The following is a 20,941-nucleotide window of genomic DNA, read 5'->3' on the forward strand; positions in this document are numbered from 1 at the left end:
ATTGTGATCAGTTCTGTTTTAAAGGCATGCCTTTTCATAATAAATGTTGTATTTTATTTTTTCATTATCTTTGAAGAAAGGGGAAGAATTTAAAAAAAAAAAACTACCCCTTCTCACTTTAGAACATTTATCTATTTTATGCAAAAGTCGTGTTATTGAAGCCATCCTGGAATTTAACATGCAAAGTGAGCAAAGTGACAAAAACAAAGAACAGATTGTGGTTAAAAGAAACCATTGTCGAATGCTGAGGGGAACAGGATGCGAACCCTGGTTTCTGGTTTCATACCATTTTGCTTTGCTAGTAATTATTTGCATGACAACGTTACCTGTCAGGAAAACAAACGAACCAACTGCACATTCTGTCATTTTTCTGTAATGGACAGTCTAAAAAACAACATATAACTGAACTTTTCCATCAAATTGGAATATTCTACACGTCTTTTGCACCATTTTATACACATAACCAAAATTCTGTCTAATTGAATCAAACATAATTGACCTTTCAACTTGATAATGCTGAATGACACACCAGCTCTAACACACCACCCTTACATCAGGAATCCAAGATGATCTCCCAAATATAGCTGTCATTGCAACACTTCCATCCTGTGGAAAAAGCAAGCGGCTTACACATCAGTGCTACCTGAAGTAAAAGAACAAGACACATGTCCTCAATGCATTAGTACCCGGTGTGACTCATACACATCTAATTCAAATCCCAGGTGCTCTGCAGAACGTCCTGCATTGATTTGAGATGTGCTGACAAACAACAACAGGTCCCGATTACCACATAAACATTCTTTCACTTTTGATTGAATCGTTTATTTTCTCTCAAGGTGAGGAGGTGTCTTAATCAAGTGTGCAGCAGAGAGATTACAGAATCTCACCCCTATCAAACATTAACTATATGTATATAAACTGCACTGCGAAGATGAGCTTCAAATAATCAGTGGTATCAAAGGTGATAGTTATTTACTTATTTCACTTTCAACGGGACAAAAGTGACCAATCAGCACTTCTGTTTTTAAACACCGGTCCAAGTTTCCATCACCACTCTTTCTGTCACCTTTTCATTCACAGGGTCAGAGGGCACACTCACACGTTTCATATATTCAAATTCTTATTTTATCCTTTCAACCCCTGTCATCTCATCTCATCTTTTCATTTCCTCTTGCCATTGGTCGTTTCAGCTTCACACAGGAAGTGTCACGGTCTGCCCTGCCCCTGTCGCTGCCTCTCATCTCTCAGTTTTGTCTCCGTCACACATGCAAAACAGTTCGCAGGGAGGAACTGCGGTCTGTACTAAGGTTTCTCCGCCTCAACAAGTTATCCTCCCCTATCTGGGTTTATTTTCTCTGTTGTTCTGCAGCTCCTCTCAGATGGTCCATCTGTCAACCACCTGCAGCCGATCTTATACTCACACTGCAGTCACATCATGAGCATACGGAAACTAAGTGAGTATTGTGTGTGTGAATGTGTGTGTGTGTGTGTGTGTCATATGTCATATCAGTTTTGTAACATTTTGGCGATAATGATGACATGCAAAAATCAATTTGCAGCTAAAATGATTTCTATTGAGAAAGGAAGACGTGTACAGAAATGAAGAGATGTTGGACCTGCTTTGGCTTTCAGTTTATTATGTTTAATTTATATGCACTATATGATTATTGAATTATTTACAGCTTTGTAAAAGCAGGCCTTTATATAAATAACAAAACATGTGCATGACTGCTGATGTCGACACACAGGGACAACCAAGCAGGACCTTATGCATCCATCCGCATACACGTCCCACTTCATGGTAGTAAATGGTTGACTGCCTCTACATCTCATCTGTACAGCAACACAATCAAAACACTAGCTCTGCAAAGGGGAATTTTGCTGAAACAACTGAGCAGAGACATTTTGTGTTATTATTGAAGCTGCATTCATAGATTGCTTTAATTGACAACTTTAGTGCAAAATAATCAGATTTTCTGAGAATGTTGAATTAGTATGTGCTTGTTATTACTGCTTTAGACGACACAATTTGTGTATCGCCTTATCTCAATATATGATTTGTTGCCACATTATGAGCATTTCCTCTTCTTTTCTAACTGTTCCCGTCTCAAGGCTTCAAGTGGTTTGGTAGCCTCACCAACCTCTCTTTCCGCCGTTCCACCGAGAAATCGGAGTCCAAGTCCTCTCCTTCCAAGTCTGGAGCCGGATGTGTGCCTGGAGATGGCACTGACTGCGGCGGGGCCACTGCACTGTCACTCCTGGATCCAGTTGTCGAGACGATGGACGACATGGGCACCATGCGTCCTCGCACTGCCAGCTACGTCCGCTCCAGTGAGAGCTACACACACATGGGTACGCTGCCACGGCTTCTGAAGAGGATGAAAGACAAGAAAGGTAAGGCGGCAGAAGTTACGAACAACACTTACGGGATAACTCTTTCAGGCTGGCAAACGCCTTTTTTGAGAAACAGGACAACAATCCCTGTGAGAATACTAAGACGTCCATTTCTGATTTCTCTAGGAGGCCCCAGCAGCAATAAGAAGAGTAAAGACAAGAGCAGCATCGGCAGAAGTCAAAGCCAGCGAACTGCGGGGGACCAAGACTGGGTGCCCGGAAGGTCCACAGCAGCCTCATCCAAAGTGTCTGGAGATGAAGCTGGAGCTAAAGCTGACACTGGGCTCTCCAAAGGCTCCCTCACTGATCCCCAGACCCAGCCTGAACCTACAGGTGGAACTGGTGTCACAAACACCATCTCTGCCATGTCGCCATCTGGTGGCTCAACAGCTGCACTCCAACCAGAGACTTGTGACAAGCAGAACGTGAACCCTAAGGAGACTTTGTCACCTCCACTCAGCCGGGGAGATGATCAGACACATGAAAAGGATGAGTTAGACTCCGGGCCTGCACCGGACCCAAAGGTGGAGGCAGAGAGCAGAGATGTGACGGAAGGAAACCCAAATTCTGACTGCATTTACAGGTGATTATCTTTCTTTCTTATGCCAACAGCTCATTTACCTTCCTGTTGTTCTTCTTGGACAATAAAGTCATTGAAGGAGGAACAGTTACTGGTTGGCTATTATCTGGCTCAGGAAAGTTTTAATAAAACTAAGCAAAGGTCAGAAAAAAGAAAGTCTACACTTGAGTCACTAATGAATCTATGAACCCTTTGTAAGCTATGTGTTATATTTCCAATGTGGGAAACTGGGAAAAGAGGTGTGTCAGCTGGTTTGCACTAAAGCGCTGTATTAACAGACCTGATAGAGGTCTTAAGGTGGCTCCTGTATTGCTACCTCATCTAGAGGCCCTGTCTTGAGGAGGGTGTGTCAAAGTCAGGGCTGGAAACAAGTACTCAAGTTCTTTACTGAACTACAGTTTCATATTTCCATTGTATGTTACTTGCCATCATTTTAAAAAAATACAACACTGTGTTCAAGAATAAACCGGTGTTTCCCAGCCAATTAGCTTGTGACCCCTTACAAAAAGCTGGTCAAATGAATAAAGCTTGATCATATATAAGTACCAGAGGCCATTTGCTCTGCAGAAACAGTACTTTTTATTTTAACTGAGTAGATTTTGCTGAGAATACTGTACTTTCAATTAAGGGCTTTTACTTGTAATGAAGCATTTTAACATTGTTATTTTTGGCATATTAACTCAAGCATATAGGCCACTGTACATGTTGCATGTCCCTAAAGTAATATGTTAAGTAACATTACCACACAATACAGTCACATTGCCGTGAGAGTGAAGGAACTGTGGGTCAGAAGGGGAGCCTCAGCACATTTTTATTCCGTCCATGCTCTGTGCGTATGCCAGGGGGCGCAAAGCGGTTTGTTTCTTTTACCTGCGCGTGGACCCACTGGCGAAGTTGGACAGTTCACAGTTCGTGTTAACTTGGCTGTGAACAGGACTTGCCTCAGGCGATGGGCGTGAGGTGAGACCATAACAGGATTCATTACTTCACTTTTTAAAGGCAGCAAGTGATATTGATTCCTTGTATTGATCCGATGCTGCTGCAAAGCTGCCGCACTGTTGATCTGATGTTGTTTTTTTTATTTCACATTGATTTGTTACAGGAGACACGAACGAGCTTTCTTTGAGCGCAGCTCATTGTGTGCGTTATTATGACGCTGAAGTGGATTCATCAACAAACTCAGAACTTTATTGGAGAGTTTGATGAGAGAATAAAAAGTCGTGTAACTCCTCCTCTCAGCAGAGCACATTCCCTTTTTCTCGCTGCTTTCACCATGACATGCCGAGGTCTCCAAAATCCCACGCATGACAGCAGAGTGCGTGCGTGTATCGTGTTACAGTGGGATTTACACCGCGGTCTGCGCGCGCGCGTGCGTGTGTGTGTGTGTGTGTGTGTGCATGCATGCGTGGCTGCAGTTGTGCTGGTATACATGGAGCATGCACGTGCGAGCGTGCAGCATCAGCCCATTAGTTCAGCCCAGGAACCGTGGGAAATACGGCTGTACGGTGGAGGTCACATCAGAGATATTTCTTGTCCTTCCGTCTCTCAGCCTGCTGTCCAAGTCCCTCTCCTGCAGCTCTCCCATGCCTGACTCGGTCTGCTTTTTTCTTCTTCTGGAAAACCTTATTACTTTATTCTCAGACAGTGTCAGTTACTGGTTAGATTTGGCTGTCTTGATGTCTCTGGGATAGTCTGTTCAGCTGGCATCATTATGAATTGTGCATGTTTTGCCTGTGCACGTGAACTCCTTTGTTGGGCCCCAATTATAGAATTGGATGAACAGGGAGATCCCCCACCATTAGTCGATTACTGGATTAATCGTTCAACAGAAACTTCATCAGCACCAGATCAATCATTTCAGTCTGTTTTCAAGCAAAAATGCCAAACATTCACCGGTTTCAGTATCTCAAATGTGAGGATTTGATGCTTTTCGCTGTCATGTGTGACATTAAACTCACATCTTTTGGTAGTGGACCTCCGGTCAGATAACACATACTATTTCAATACATTACTTTTAATTCTCTGACATTGCGATGAACATGTTTCACTTCTTTATGACATTTAATAGACTAAACTGTTCATTGATTAATCAAGAAAATAACCTGCAAATTTGTTCATCATGAAAATATTTATTAATTGCAGCCTTAGTCAAAGCCAATTTCAATTGAATTTGAATTATATAGCACAACATCACAAGTTTGTGTCAGGCTTTACAGTTTACAACATATGACAACCTCTGTACATGCTTGAGTCGGATGTGGCTGCTGCCTGCACAGAGTAGACCGTAGTAGGATTGCAAAAGAGTTTCAATATTAAGTAAATAAAAGTCAAATAATATATCAGCTTCAAGTTTATAAAGTAAATAATATCAAGCACGTATTATGTGTGATAAATTCAATTACATCAAGCATGAACGTGTTTCACATCGCCCCTTTAGTAAACTAATTGATTGCTGGGCTTTTTTTGTTTGTTTGATCAATTATTTAGAAACGAAATAAAGATCGCCTTACCGCAGTAATCAAATAACTGCAAGGGGATTTGCAAAGGATTATGTGGAGAAGTGGGGTTCTGCATCTGAAATGCTTATTATTAATCCAAATCTGATTTGCAACAATGGTTTAAATCATTTTCTATCATTTCAAAGTATGAACACAAGTTATGTCCGTAAGTGTTTGAACCGCCGCTGCTTGACCAGCTCTACTGTATGGAGCTAGATGGCCTTTGTGTAATCTAGGTTTGGGGTGTTGTTTGTTTTCAAAGCCTGATGCATGATTGGTATGTTTTTTCTATTTACAGCTCACAATCTTCTCTGGATACATGTTGATGTTATTGCCAGTGCAAATGATGGAGGGAAAATATTGTACATTTGTACAACTATTTTTTATAAATTTAGGCACAGGACAGTTTATGAAGGGAATGTAGAGCTCCTCTGTCATGGGACCTATTAACATTCCCAAGCCCACCGCCATGATGGGACCCTTTGATCTGGCCTCTCTGTGGTCATGTGTAACACGGCTTTGCTCTGGGCCCTTTGAGACCCATCGTGCAGTTTTGAGCTGCGCTGAGCGATTGATCTTAAAACTTGTCTGCGAGTGTAATTACCCCTTTAGCTCGCGCTCGCTCCGTATCACAAAGTACCCACAGCATGGCTCCCTAGACTCCAGTGCAGCGGGGTTCTGACACATGATCCGGATGCATCATGAGTGTAAACGTGTGAGTTATTGCGCCTGCGAGATTTGAGAGGCCAGCTCCATATTTGGCAACCTTAGATGCTCGGTGGGGTTTGTTATCTGCCCGTTCTCCACGAAGCTGGCCTGCAACAATATTGTACTCACTGGAGAGGCCGCTGCAGAAGTGGGTCATGGGAATACGGGGATAACATGCACTGCACCTGTTACAAGACCATATCAAACACAGACATGTGTGAACCTGTGTGTATCACACAATCTGTCAGAAATTTTCTTTTCTCTTATCACGTTGCCTAACATTTCCCGTTTGTTTTTCTTCGTCTGTTTTTCTTCAGCCACATGGAGCCAGCAGAGAGCCAGGTGAAATATGTGCAGGTAAGTCTGCTCAGTCAAGGTGTCTCTGCCCTTGTCTTGTCCTCTTCAGTCTATGTGGTATGATCGTACAGATGTGTGTGTGTGTGTGTGTAATTGAATATTTTCCCACATAAATCTTTCTCGCGCCATGAGACAAGGCCTGTTCTCTATCAGTGACACACATGCAGACACATGTAATGCCTGAGATGCCAGTAGATATGAGTCGTATTTCTTTCAGCCTCCAACAGCAATTCAGTTTCAATTTCCTCCTCACTCCCACAGTATTGAATTAGATTTTCTTTAATGTGCGCTCTCAGATGTAATTGTGGCTGATTATTAGCCCTTAAGTCTTCAACAGTTATACGCTCATTTCAGCAGGCTCACTCTGCATTTAGCCAGATTCAGTCTGCCATTTAGCTAATTGAATCTGGAGCGAGGCAGCGCTCATGTGCGGCTACAGCGAGCAGTCTGTGCTGCAGCCAGTAGGTGGGGCAGTACGCTGGAGATGTGAACTCCTCGTGGATCAGAGAGCACGGGAAGCTGTTTCATGACCTTGGAGATGGGTGATAGGGATTCATGCATCCTGTATACCACAAACACACATTAAAAACAGATATTGGATTTCAAACTGAGAGCAAAAGTGGGAGGTGAGAGTCATGAAAGTGAAGCTCAAGGAAGGAATGAAGGATGAAAAAGAGAGAGGGGAAGTGAAGTGTTGAGCTGGATCAGTTTTTCTATTGATTTTCTATCACAGGCAAGTGGTAAAAGCCGTCTCCTATGACCCCGACCTGTATTCATTTTGTCAAACAAATATATCCAACTTCCTCTGATCACAACACATAGTTAAACCCCACCACACCGCGGAACAGCAGCATGTAAACCTCCAAGAGTTCTTCTAAATGAGAAGTAATAGGCTTGTTTTACTGCTGTGTTTATGAACAGAACTGATGTTAACTGAAAGCTTTTATAGCTCCAAAAAAAACCTTTTTATAAATTGCATAGAGGTGTTCACTGTTGTATTCATCAATTTACTTAGAAGATGAAGGTCTGACCAACTCTGTCCGAAGTACTGCCTCTGCTCTTAAATGTTTTATTTCATAAAGGTGTATTCATTTTTTATGATGTCAGTGAAGCGGTCTTGATTTCAGGCGAGGTGACCCACCTCCACTGTAAAACACTGTGGGTCTACTTATAATATAGGACACCTTGTATCTAGTACTGAATACCATTAGTGCTAGCTTCATGATGACACAAAGAAAACACTGGACTTTTTTTGATTCTGAAGTTTTTCAATTTTAAATAAGCTTGACGTGTGACTGCTTTTAACATTCATTTTATAATGTTTCATGCATGTGATATTAGATGACATGTCAGAGGGGAAGTAGGATCACCGTTTTCTGCCTTAAGCCCCAACCTTTTTTCGAATCCTCACACATGTTTTATCACCCAAATTTGTTTCCTATTTCCTTGTATGTCCTTGCTCTCAAACACCATAACACCCTCCCCCCGCCACCACCACCCACCGCCCCACTCCCTGAAAGCTGCCAGCAATCCCTCCATCTCCTTCCACTTCCCCTGAAACATTTATGACAACTGATGTTTAAATCAGGAGTTGGCCTCAGTGTTCCCTGTTATAACGGAAAAGACCGGGCCAGTGACTCTCCCCCGGTGCACGTACACTTATTTACTCTCTCACACACACCCACACATGCATGAAATGAAAACAACACAAGGTGAGACGGAGAGAGAGACAAACTGATCTGATGTCAGTATGCTCAAAGAAAATAAGAAATCAGTAAGAAAAGCCCCGAAGCATTCAGGACAAGTTATTTATCTTTTAGGTTTTATCATAAAATATCTATCGTCATCAATTGTTCATGTTGACGCACGGCTGGTCAAGCAATATCTGCTGTTTTTGTTTTTATTACTTTTAGTGTAAGATGTAAAAATCTGTTTTAAAAAGGCTGAGGTTGGCGATAAAACAGGCCTGACGACACTGAGTCATTAAGTAACGAAATAAAAAATGTTCAGTCTCAGTTTAAGTGTGAGGTTGTTTTTGGATGGTGTGTATGTGTGTGGCTCTGTGACTGTGTGCGTTTGTTTTTGTCTGCAGCCCAGCCCTGCTTTGTCTTCCGTCCTATTAAGTGGTTTGGTGCTACTCTGAAGGGAGGGGCAGGAGGGGCAGGAGGGGGGGGGGGGGGGGGGGGTGGAATGGGTTTGGATCATATGTGCTTTATTAACATGCGTCTGGCACAAGAGTCACACTGCTGTTGAGTGTGAATGGGCTCAGCTGTGTATCTGTATACTGCATGTTTGATTATGCGAATGGTTTGAATTTTCTAAATCTGTATGTGTGTCTGCGCAGCCTTAAATTAAAGGCAGTGCCCTGTGGGTGCGTGTGGGTGCATATATGCGTGCGTGTCACTATTACAGCAGATGAATTAATGTGGCGCCTCTGTAAATGAGAGGGGGTGTAAACCGTCAGGGCTGGCCGTCGGTAACACACCCCTGGAAAGTCTCCAGTTACCATTCCTTCACCGTGCAGCCAGACTGACAAAGACCCAGACACACATGTACAGTACATACACCGTGTTGACGTCTCGATTGTTTGCATGCATCTGTTTATTTAGGTCACCAAAGACAAAAAGACAACAGTGCCATTATGGAACATAGTCATCTGTCACATTTGACTTTGACAAAATAACAGAAATACCTTAAAATGCCATACAGTACAATACCCTGCAGTGAATAATAACAATATAATATATAATAATAACAATAATGACAATCCTAGCAGGTAATGTTTGCCATGTTTGTCATCTGATCTGATTGCGTTGGTATGCGAACATTTGCTAATTAGAACATCATCCTTATGTTGGCTTTTGGATTCATCCTCTGGGAACCATGAATGTCTGTAACAAATCTTGTGGCAATCGATTTCCTGTAGTAAACGGTGAGATAATTTCACTGGATAGGGGAAGACTTTGACCTGCTGATGGCCCGAGAGGATTCAGGTTGTTGCGATATTTCAATCTGGACCAGAGTGACTTACAGACCGACCGACTGCCATCGCCATCCCTCGAGCCACACTAGTGTGGCCAAAAAATGCTGACTATCAGCAACACTTTGCTAATTGGTTTTCACTTCAAATGGCTCATTGTCTAATTGCCTTTGTCGTTATGATTTACAATAAAGTGGCTGCTGTCTGACCTCCTGGTATTCCAGTCATAAAACGGTAAAAGACGATGTGATGTGATAAAGAGAAAAGTCTCAAAAACCCTTCGACCGCATGCAAAATATAAATACTGTATTAACAAAAAGGCCCAAGCACACAATCAGAAACGATGAGTATTTCTCGAGTTGAATCAACACTTCAGAGCCTCCGAACAAAAGCTGTGATATTGACTGAAGGACCATGTTATTCTCAAGTCTTCCTGTTATTTTGTCCATCCCATTCAAGGTCAGCACACCCATGCCACGAAGCAGCACACGTCTCACAGAATAATGTCACATTGATCTCTCTAAAACAGTATTACACACTGCTTTATTCACGCTCAAGATGTGTCTAGTTGCTACAGCAACACATTTGTGTAAGGCTAAGTCATTTCAATGCGATTAAAGCAGGACAGCTGATTTTTAATTGCGCTATTTCACACCTAAATTCATATTTTTTTTTCTACAAAAGTCCCAGCGTTTTCCACCAGGCCCCCCCCCCCCCCCCCCCCTCTCTCTCTCTCTCTCTCTCTCTCTCTCTCTCTCTCTCTCTCTCGCTGCATCATTATCGCGGGCTGATGTTTCAAACGGCCTTTGAAACACACATCTGGTGGTTCGATACGGATTAACCAGTTGGTGAATGGGGTCCACCTCGTGAAAAACTGATGACAATCGGACACACACAGATCATTAGCTGCACCCCGCTAACCCCCAACGGAGCCCGGGCCTTTGTTTTAGAGACGCACGTGTGCAAACACATAGACACACATAATGATGTGTGTGCACATGTAATCTTGATCTGCCCTCGGTGTGTCTCTTTTCATCTCTCACACACATGCACCTACACACATTTTACTCTTACACACACACTCACACTCTCTCGCTGTCTATGTTCTCTCTCTTTCAATCTCTCTGTGTGTGTCTCTCTCTCTCACACACACACGCTCACACACTCCTTTCATTAGTGGGAGGCTTGCAGGCACATGCAGGGATTCTCCATTGTGCTCCCTATCAGCCTGCGGGATGGGGCTCACTAATTAATATTTAACTGAAGACCGCCTCCAAGCAGGGGAGGAGATGTACAGATAGCTGTGTGGAAGGAGGGGAAGGTGGAGGGATGACCATGGAGGAGAAGGGAAGGACAAGAGGAGAGAAGCGAAGGAAAGACAAAGATCAGAGAGTGGTGGAAGCTTGAAGGAGGAGGCTCGGCTAGTGATGAGAGGTCGGGATAAGGAGGGGGGAGAGATGAGGGGAGGAGCACGGTGATAAGAAGGGTTGGGGAAAGGCTGGATTCGATGGAGCATAGAGAGAGGGAGTTGAGGGAATGCTGAAAAGAGAAAGGACAGGTTCAATGAATGGATAACGGTAAGAGTAAAAGTAAAGAAAATGGTGGAAAGAGTACCTGTACAGACGTTTTCTGACAGGTGTGAATGCGGAGAATGAAAGGAAGATAGACAAAAGGATTTAAAGGGAAGCAACAGTGGAAACAAAGTGAGGATGAAGCAAAGAAAGGAAAAGAACGTGACAGACAGTTCAGCGTAATGAAGTGAACACGGCAGTAAAGTAAGAATGAGACTCTCTTTAGTCTTCCCAAAGGCACAAAATAAGGTGAAGTTACCATCATCTTTCTTTCAGCCTGTCTGTGGAGCGTTCCGTCTAATAGATTTAAAACATCTTAAAGGAAATGGAGCATTGAGGGCTCTAGCTTGATGGTAGAAAGTCTTTTAAAATATTGGTGATCTTTACTTTCTTATGTTCACTTTCGTCTGTTATGTTTGTCTTGATTAGTACACAGTATGGACTGGTTGGTCGCACTGCTGGATACGTGTCATTGTATTGTATACTAAGTTAAGGGATTCAGACATTTGAAAATTGTGAATCGACCACATCTGTAATAGATTTATAGTATTGGTATTTGAATACATTCAGTCACTTGTCAGCTCAATTCGAGACATAGTTCTTCTTAGCTGCTGGAGAAAAGTAAGTAAAAAAAAAAAGCAAGTGACTGACACGCCTGAATATCTGCCCTTTAGTGTATCCAATATTTCCAGAGAACACGGTATCTCTGTAAATCTGTTACTTTGCTTTAATGTTTCAGCTCCCAAAGCAACCGTTTGATATCTTTGATATGTTTGGCTTACATTCATCTGAGGATGCAGACCGACATGTGGGAACACAAGCTGGAGCATTCAGAACGTATTTGTCTCAAATCAACAAGAGGATATGCTCATTTTAGCAGGATTGTTTTCGCTTCAAATCAAAACACTTGATCAATAGATTTAGGAGGTGTGATATAAAAAGTATATGTTTCATGAAAGTCTAATTTTGTGGAGTGGCTTTTAGCTAATGGACCTTACAGTGTAATACATTTTCATTATGGCCTGTCTGAGTGGGAATTAGACCGCTAACATTGCCAATTTTAATGCTAAACTCAAAGCAGACTATCAATGCTTTAAACTCTGCATCCATCATATTGTCACATGTTTTTTCCCCCTCCCTATAGCATGTATTTTAAGTTGCGTGTGTGTGCCAGATGTAACATGCTGTATGTTTTGATGGTTTTGGCAAGGTATTACGAAGGATTGAGGGAAGGAAAGCACAGGGCCCCTCTGATGAGATTATGTGTGTCCCTGCTGTGTAATCGGTCTAATCCAGCGCTGGATGGTTTGAGATTACATTAAGAGGAGTCGCTGCAGTTAATGAATCCATCCTGTGTCTTGTAGCTCCTTATATGTCGGCCTTTTCTCTCTGCCTGTGACCCACTAGCATGCATTCAAGAGGCAGATTAGCAGAGTGATTACTGGCATCCTCTCATGCTGTGTGTGCGTGTGTTGTTGAGATGACCTCAAAGGCAAAGTAAGAAAAGGAGAGAAAAAGGAGGAGCATACTGTATTATTTATTTTTATCACCTGGTTGGTATGTTGCATATTCCTCTCCTCCTCGGGCTGTGTCCCTCTCTTGCGTTATGCTTCCCTGCAGTGGTGCAGACCCAACTAAATGCAGTGTCAGAATTTTGGATGCTGTCAAGTACTCTGGCAGTGTTGCCATGGTGAGGCGTCCTCAATGATGTCACTCACTCAGGCCTCTGGAGACAGCGCCCCACCCCTTCCGACATCTCCCTGCCGGTATGTGTGCCTGTGTGTGTGTGTGTGTGTGTGTGTGTGTGTGTGTCTGTATGTGAAATGGGCCGGTGAAAATCACACCGTGTTATCCTTGAAACACCTGCCTGTGTGTTTCAGCCTATAATGAGTTGTCTAGCTGCAGTCTGCATGGCTTTTTAGAGACACGTCATTATATTCTGCTGTGTGCACACACACACACACACACATTCTCTCTCTCTCTCTCTCTCTCTCTCTCTCTCTCTCACACACACACATACATACACTCACACAGAGGGATAACTATCAACATTATATCACAACAGGAACCAAAAGTTCTGTAGCTCCTGCCACCTCTACTAATATATAGTGGTGTGTGTGTGTGTGTGTTGAAATGCATAAAGGGTATTCATTTGTATTCAAGTGTGTGTGTGTGTGTGTGTGTGTGTGTGTGTGTGTATGGTAGGGTGGGGGCACCCCTGCTGGGTTCCTTTCATGGCAAAAGAAAGGTTAGATTCCTTTGGGAGGCTGCACTCCTCCTACTTTCTCTCCTTCTACCCGCATCTTCTTCATTCATCAGCTCATCTTTTGATTATCTTTCTTTTTCTCCTCCCATCCTTTCCCACTTTATCCTTGTTTTACCCAGTTCATCCCCCCCCTCCCCCAACCCCCTCAACCCCCTCCACCCCACCCCGTGTCAGCATTGTCTCAGCTCTTGAGCGGGGTCGTTGGGGGGGGGGGTGGGTGGGTAGGTGGGGCTTTCTGCCTGCAATTCGACAGCACTCCTCTCTGCTTGTGCCTGCTAGCATACACCCCCCCCCCCCCCTCCCTCCATCCATCCATCCATCCCTCCCACCCTCTCTCTCCCTCTCTCTCACTGGTCCGCCCTCCCCCCACCCACACTTCTTTCATCAGCAAGCAATGAGGTAATCCCTAGCAGCCGCGTGAAGTGCAGCAAGTGCAGCGAGAGGGAGAGCAGCGAGAGCGTGAGCGCAGGGCAAGAGCAGTGGAGATGTCAGGAGCTGTATATATCTAGCTGTCATCAGTACCAGCTGTTAGCGGCTCGCTCGTGGCTTTTAGCTGATGTGGTCACCAGCAGCTGCCTGCAAGTGCTGTGGCGTTAGCTGTGTAGCTTGTAGCCCGGTTCTGTAGTGGTTGCACTATGTTCAGGGGCTGGTAGCCAGGCAGAGAGGCAGGCGAGGAGGCAGGCAGGGGTGGGACAGGCTTAGCCCAGGAGCTGGGGTTTAGATCGGACACCCTGGGTGGGGTGGAGATAAAGGAAGGGACAGGAGACGGAGAACAGAAGAAGAACGGGAGGTAAAGCAGAGGTAACAAAAACAAACAAAAAAGAGGAGAAAGGTAGCAGAGGAAAGGTGTGCACCCACCATGACGGAGAGGTGTAGTCTGTGGAGTGCCCTGTCGGCTGCAGCATGCTGCTTCTACCGGGGGTCCTTCATACAGGTGCAGGTGAGTGAGCATCTATGTGTCTCTATTTGTTTGCATGTGTTGTGATGCAGAAGCAGTGAGCCTGTGCTTCCTGGTGTGTAACAAAGTGCTCACAGTACCCAGTATGTCAATACCAGGCATATGTGTGTGTCCGGATTCGATTTACCATCCAAGTTTCCTTATATTTGGCACATTTGTCTATGCGCACGTGTGTGTGTGTGTTTGTGCTTGTGTGCGTCTTCGCGGGAGGTGTGCTCGCCGTTGGCTCCCCTCCTGTCCCGGCAGCCGGTGATGTCAGCCTGCCTGCTATAGCTGGCAGACTGATGATATCATAGATTGCTGTACAGTACTTGGGTGTCGGATGGACTGTGTGAAAGCGCGGCGTGGAGAGAGAGATAGAGGGGAATGGTGAGGGAGGACGTGGGGTCTGGGACTAAAGGGTGGGAAAAAGAGAGAGGGAATATGTATTTGTGATTTGTGTGTTTGTGTGTGTGAGAGGAAGAGAAAGTGTGTGTGTGTGTGTGTCTGAAGGGTACAGTAGGGTGAAGCATATCAGTTTTGCTTTGGTCTAATTCTGGCTTCATGTCTGAAACCTAATATCTGACCTTATTCCAGGGACAAAATGACACCTTCAGTCTGTTTCGTACGCGTATACTTGTGTGTACAGTATGCCGCTGTGTCTGTTATGCTTGATATTTGACGCTCTGTCCTGTTGGTTTCTGCCATGGTTTGGTTTGCAAAGCTCAAAGGTTGTAGAACATTACCAAATGTGAGACTCTTCAGAGCGAGCGCAGTGACAAAAGAAGGAGAATACTTAAAGATAATTGGTTAATAGATGAGATAATGGTAGACTATGAAGAACCAAAGTGTGTTATTGCCGAGGGTTGTGAATCAGTGCTGGACTGAAGTGGTTGTACAAGCTTCTCTTTTCTTCTCCTCTCCCTGCCACGTTGTTTGTAGCCGACTGTGTTGTTATAATTATGGCTTCACTTTAAACGGGGAAGCAGCAGGCGAGTTTGTGTGTGTGGTTTAACTGCGTTTCAGGGCAGTAATCCTCATGTTGGGTGTTGGCGTGTCCCACCCGACAACTAGCTGAGGCAGTCGGTGTCTTCATGCTGGATTTCTTCAGTTGTTTTATTGTTCTAAAAACAAATGTCTGTCCTAAAAAAAGAGAGAGAGAGAGAGAGTCTCTTCTTTCAAGGTTTTGGAGGCATCCGCTTTTGTTTAGAGTGAAGTGTTTCAAAGCTCAGAGTAATTAGGTTATTTTAATTCAATCTGTCGTGGGGTGCCTGCAAAGTGGTGGTTGTGGAAGGGGTACGTGTGTGTGTGTGTGTGTGTGTGTGTGGGCGGGGGGTAAGTTAATTAGCGGTCGCTGAATGGTTAGAGTTAAGTGGGAGTCTTTCTATGGTAAAATAAATAATTACTTCATTCCCTGAAACTTGGGTTTGTTTACAAACGGTGCAAATTTTTTCCTGTAGACCCGTATTGATTCCCCAATCCAACCTAATTAAACATAGCCTGTCAAGCACAACGCTGGGTGTCATGTAACCCAAACAGTGTCTGCAAGCCAGAGAAGTGATGCTTTAATCATTACTTCTTCTGTGCATTTCAATGTCATGTAGATGCTGTTTCCTTGCCCCCCGGGGAGGGTAACCCATTTGTGATGACGTTTACACTCCTACTTTTTCCTCTCAGACACCTGCAAAGTGTGATGGTCTTTGATCTGATACAGAAAGATTACTCGCTGCCTGGCTGGTGTGTGAAATTGTGAACATGCACAGTGGTCTTGTTCTTCTTATCATTTACTCCTCAAAAAAAGCGCCAAAAAAAAAAAAAGCGCTCCCCTAATGACTGCAGATTGTCTTGTTCAGGCAGGCCGCTGCTTCGTGAGGGATCATTAGTGGTCAGTAACCACAGCATCCACCGCTGTTATTTTAACCGTTATATTTTTTCCCTTTTTAAACTCAAAATAAACAACGTTGTCATGTTCATACTTCACTGTTGATTTTCTAAAGCATAATCGCAGTCGGAAGAAATGGGTCAAATACCGTAAAACAAAAGGTATTATAACTGAATTGATTTAGAACGCTGCACTGTTACACAAGTAACATGCAGAGATGATGTTGATCCAGAGACAGTGGACAATTCATCAGCTGTATCAGTGGAGAGAGATTACACTTGATCCCCCTGGTCTAGACTGCAGTATGCTAACTATGGACACACACACACACACACACAATACAGACATGCAGCTCATTGTAATATACCCAGTGCTTCCAGCGCATCGATGTAACTGGGACAATGTCACTTTCCGCTGGACTCCCGCAGCTTTAAAACGTTAAAACCCCCATGAGCTGCCAGAGAAAAGACACACACACACACACACACACACACACACACACACACACACACACACACACACACACAAATACATTGACATATGCATGGACACACAAATACACAGAACTGCCCCCTCTACTTAAATTGTTTTTGAAGTTAATCCTTTCTTTTCTGCGAGCCTCTCTCTCTCTCGCGCTCTCGCTCTCTCCCCCCCTCGACTCTGTCTCTGTCCTCCCTCCCTGTTGACCTGACCAGCATGTTGCAGCCGTCGTGCCAGCCAGCAGCCGGCCCCTCTGTCCTTTAGCGTTCCTGCAGCCCGACTGTATCTGGAACGCTGCTGTCGACCTCCAACCTCGCAACACGGCACCTCTCCGCCATCCAGTCCCCCCCTACACTGTTAACCAAGTGTGGATCCTCAGCGATCCAGCACCACATGGTGTTTATGCCACGTACTGTGGAATAATGTAAGGCTAAAATATGACAATAAAGTAGACCATAAAGCCAACCGTTTTGTTTATACTGATTGTGACTGTGCGTACAAACCTTTTTTGTGTTTCCTGCTGCAAGAGCATCCTGATCACCTTAGTTTACTGCTAATGAAGGACTCTTGTGACAAGCACAGCTTCTGGTTACAGAACGTGAAGAGACAAATGAGAAGTAAATGCAAAATAGCTGCTGATTATGCACCAGAGTCCATCTCAGTAAGTCAAATCACAGGGTGTTGGCCTTTGCAAACTATACTGCGAAATTCAGATTTTTACCCGGCTTGATCTTTGTGAATCAAATTTTTAAATGTTGAAAAATAACACTGATAAATTCACACTTTTTTTTTTTAGATAACACCTGAAAATGTTCAGCTGTAGTTATTTAAACACGTTAGATCATCGTAGAGCTCCATTTATTGCATCCAGTAGGATTTTCTCAAGAAATCCTGCAACAAATATATCATTCATATTAAACTGGCAAGCTTTATTGCCTCGATGTCCCTTCTGTATGTCTCATCTATGCTTTATCCCTGAGAGAAGGTCGCAGTGTGATAAAAAGAAATTGAACTGGTACCGTTGGCTGCATGTCCTTAGCACCTCCTCTACATAATATATACCTCTACACAGTTCACACTCTGTGATGTTATTTGTTTTACAGTAACAAAAACACGGTTTCATACATTCTCCTCCCGTGCAAGATGGTCACATCTACTTCCAGATGATGTCACAGTCTTGAACTGAATGGGAGAGCTTGGTTGGTTTCGGTCCAGTCAGTCAGTCACTCACAGCAGGTTAACCAGGAATCAGCTTATGGGTCAGATCCCCGGGGGGGCCCAGTGTTTTTTTTATTAGCTTTATTCATCACCCCATTCGCTCTCTAGTCAGTGCTAAGCTAGCTGTAGAAGATACGGCCCTGCTAAGTCCTTTATGTGTGTGTGTGTGTGTGTGTGTGTGTGTGTGTGTGTGTGTGTCCAAGCCAGAAAGGGAGCCCAAGCCAATTGGTCTGTTTTAGCATTGAAATATTCACCATGTAATCCCCTCTTCCCCACTCCTATCTCGCTCTCCCTCTCGCCCTCCTCCCCAAAGCTTTTCACCACAAATCCTCTTTTGGCGTGCCTGCCTGTCACACCCTCAGGCTCATAGTGTGAAGGGCAGCTGTGTGTGTGTGTGTGTGCGCATGTGTGTATGTGTGAGCACGTGCTCGCGCATGCCTGCATGTGTGTGCTTAAATTGCCTTATCCCAGAGTCCATATCCTCATTAGAGCACTGTGATGTTTTTGGCAGTAATGAGGAACGTGTGTGTGTGTGTGTGTGTGTCTGTCTTTGTGTCAGCTATGTATGTGGGTTTTTTCATGTGTGTGTGTGTGTGTGTGTGTGTGTGTGTGTGGAGCTCCAGACCATTCTGTGATGTTGTTCATATTTCTCCGCTCTTCTTTGGTTTGTTTCTTGCATTAGCTGAAGAGAAGGATTAGCTTAAGCCGGAGTAATCGATCAACAATTCTTCAGATTAACTGCTACAAGTTTCTATGACACCTGCAACCTTTCTTTGATTTGGCGATTTAACTAACACTACAACAAGTCCTCATACGTAAACACCAGAATACTTTGTTTGTCATTGCCTTCCCAAGTGACCCATTTGAGCATCTTCTGGTCTGGTGCTCCTATCAGCAGGAAAACATTGTTTGTGCCCTAGATAACGCACAACAACAATTCATATGAACGTTTTCTGCCAGTGGTCAGTGGTTAGGGTTTGGGTGCTAGTGACAGAATGATTTGGGTCATGGTTTAAAGAAAGTTGGAGACGCGATGCGAACCACCAGAGTCTTTTTTTTTTATGCCCAACTGTCCACCTCGACCTCACTTAAGAAGGCTACTATTGGCTTTCGCTTGCAGGCTCTTCCTGTGAGGCAGCTATACAGGAAGTGTTGCGTTAGCTTTAACAGCACGCTAAAGAGTCCGCTGCTATCTCATTCTTCAGCAGTGATTCGTCCGCCTGATTCATTGTGCGCAGGCTCTCTTTTAATCTTCATCTTGGCCTGGCAGGTCAGAGAAAACACCGAGAGTGAAGTGGTCCTTCAGCTGCAGGTCCCTATAAGGCAGCTTACTCTAAAAGGTAGAAGGAGTACTTTGATTCCTATAAAAGATCAAATGTCAAACATTAATATATCTGCTCTATATCAGATCAGTCGTCAGACCTATAAGAGCAATCGGGGGATGGCTTCAGTAAACGAGTTTTAAGTACTGTCATTTAAATCAATGTGGCCGGGCTGTCTGGTAGAAATGTGTCTTCGGGGCTCTGTATGGTTCAGCAAACTCAAGTGCTAAATGTGCTCACCGTTCAAACAAGTAAAAATGCAAAACAATTGCCTCTTCATATCATGGCTTTTAGCTGCAGGCCAGGATCACAGATTTTTCCAGCTCAGTGCTTCATGTAATCGTCTGCTCTCGCTCGTGACATGATGGAGGAACGCTTTAAAATACAATAGCATAGGAACAGGAACGTATGGCGAGTGCTGCTGTGCATTTAATCTTAGACTAGGCTCCTTTAAGCAGAGGCTGGTGGAGGAGAACGATTATTCCTGCCTGCAGGTTAGAGATGGAAATGGCCCTCAGCGTTATAATTATCTTCTTCTCTCTCAACGGTTAAGGTGCAGGGCTGAAAGTAATTACTTTGGTGAATATTTACATTTTGCTCCTTTTATCTTTTACTGCCTTTGCCTCTATAGAAACTCATAACTTTTCAACATTTTTTATTTTTTTTTGCGTTTCTACAATTTATTTAAGCATCATTTAATCTGAGGGCTGGGTAAGACATGCTAATTAACAGCAACCATCGCAGCACACTGATGGTTACGATCGAACGCTGATTGTTCGTGGACTTAAATGGAGCAATGAATGCTGCAAAGTGTAGACGCTCCTTTTTAGATGAAGAGAAATAGATGATGAAACGGTAAAAGAGCTCTCGGTAGCTGTGCACATAAAGGTGTAATTTCACATTGAACGTAGGTTGATAGCCCATTAGCACAGTATGTATTGCATCCACTTTGCTCACCATTGAGAACAAGACTAATAATGTTATCCTCTCACTTCTCACTCTGTCATCTCTTACTGCTGCATTCACTCACAAATTCTAATGTGGAGTTTTAAAGTGAATGAAGTCAAGTGTCTGTTAGTTTTACAAGCAAACAAGGAGGGCTGAACTGTGTGTGTGTGTATATCGATCAATCCTCTGAAGTCTCTCCACTAGTCTCTCGCTGAAGAAATCACACATGCCTGTGGATCCACACACAGACACACCACGCTCACATATGCTGGGAACGCCACAGCTGAGAGGGAGGGTGGCATACTGAAGGGATTCGGAGCGGGAGGTTTGGCAATTGTTTGCTCTCCTCATCTTTGACCTTACCTGACCTCGGACGAAAGGTCGGCCGGCCGCAGCTTTACAGGCTCAGTTCTCCCAAATGAAACCAAAAAGCTGTTTGTCGCACGGGGAGTTGTGCTCTCGTGCTTTTAATGCCCATTGTTGGGAACAAAAAGTAGAGCCTTCTGGTTTGAAATGATACATAATGGATGCAATCTGGAAGTATAGCACCTGCTCAGACATGAAGACGGTCCTGATGTAAGCGTCATTTTAATTTAGCTACAGCTATACGAATGCCCGTTGTCCGAATTAATTAAAAACAACAAATCTAGTCATTTAAGTTTTTGAAGTTGTTTGTACTACCTTATTATTATTATTATTATTATTGTTGAAAGGAAACTATTCATTTGTTCATGTAGGCTGAATATTCAGTGCAGAGTCCGTTTCTTTAGGCTAAGGTTTCACAGCTTTCCGTGCCGCTG

General features: G+C 43.9%; 1 protein-coding gene across 3 annotated transcripts in view; it reads left to right on the forward strand.

The window, feature by feature from the left end:
- Positions 1–1,354: 1,354 nt before the first annotated feature.
- The window catches only part of sh2d3ca (SH2 domain containing 3Ca), a 46,443-nt gene continuing 26,856 nt past the window's right edge, over positions 1,355–20,941 (forward strand). For 2 of the 3 annotated variants that reach the window (XM_076079683.1, XM_076079681.1), the window contains exons 1-4: positions 1,355–1,454; positions 2,113–2,394; positions 2,521–2,977; positions 6,498–6,537. In XM_076079683.1, coding sequence (XP_075935798.1) covers positions 1,436–1,454; positions 2,113–2,394; positions 2,521–2,977; positions 6,498–6,537 — 798 coding nt within the window. In that variant the 5' untranslated portion in view covers positions 1,355–1,435. Of the gene's footprint in view, positions 1,455–2,112; positions 2,395–2,520; positions 2,978–6,497; positions 6,538–13,675; positions 14,295–20,941 lie in introns of those variants that run through there. The other variant, XM_076079682.1, reaches the window with a different exon arrangement.

The sequence above is a fragment of the Anarhichas minor genome, unplaced genomic scaffold (assembly GCF_050575085.1).
Source record: "Anarhichas minor isolate MPS153535 unplaced genomic scaffold, ASM5057508v1 ptg000073l, whole genome shotgun sequence".
Lineage (NCBI taxonomy): Eukaryota > Metazoa > Chordata > Actinopteri > Perciformes > Anarhichadidae > Anarhichas > Anarhichas minor.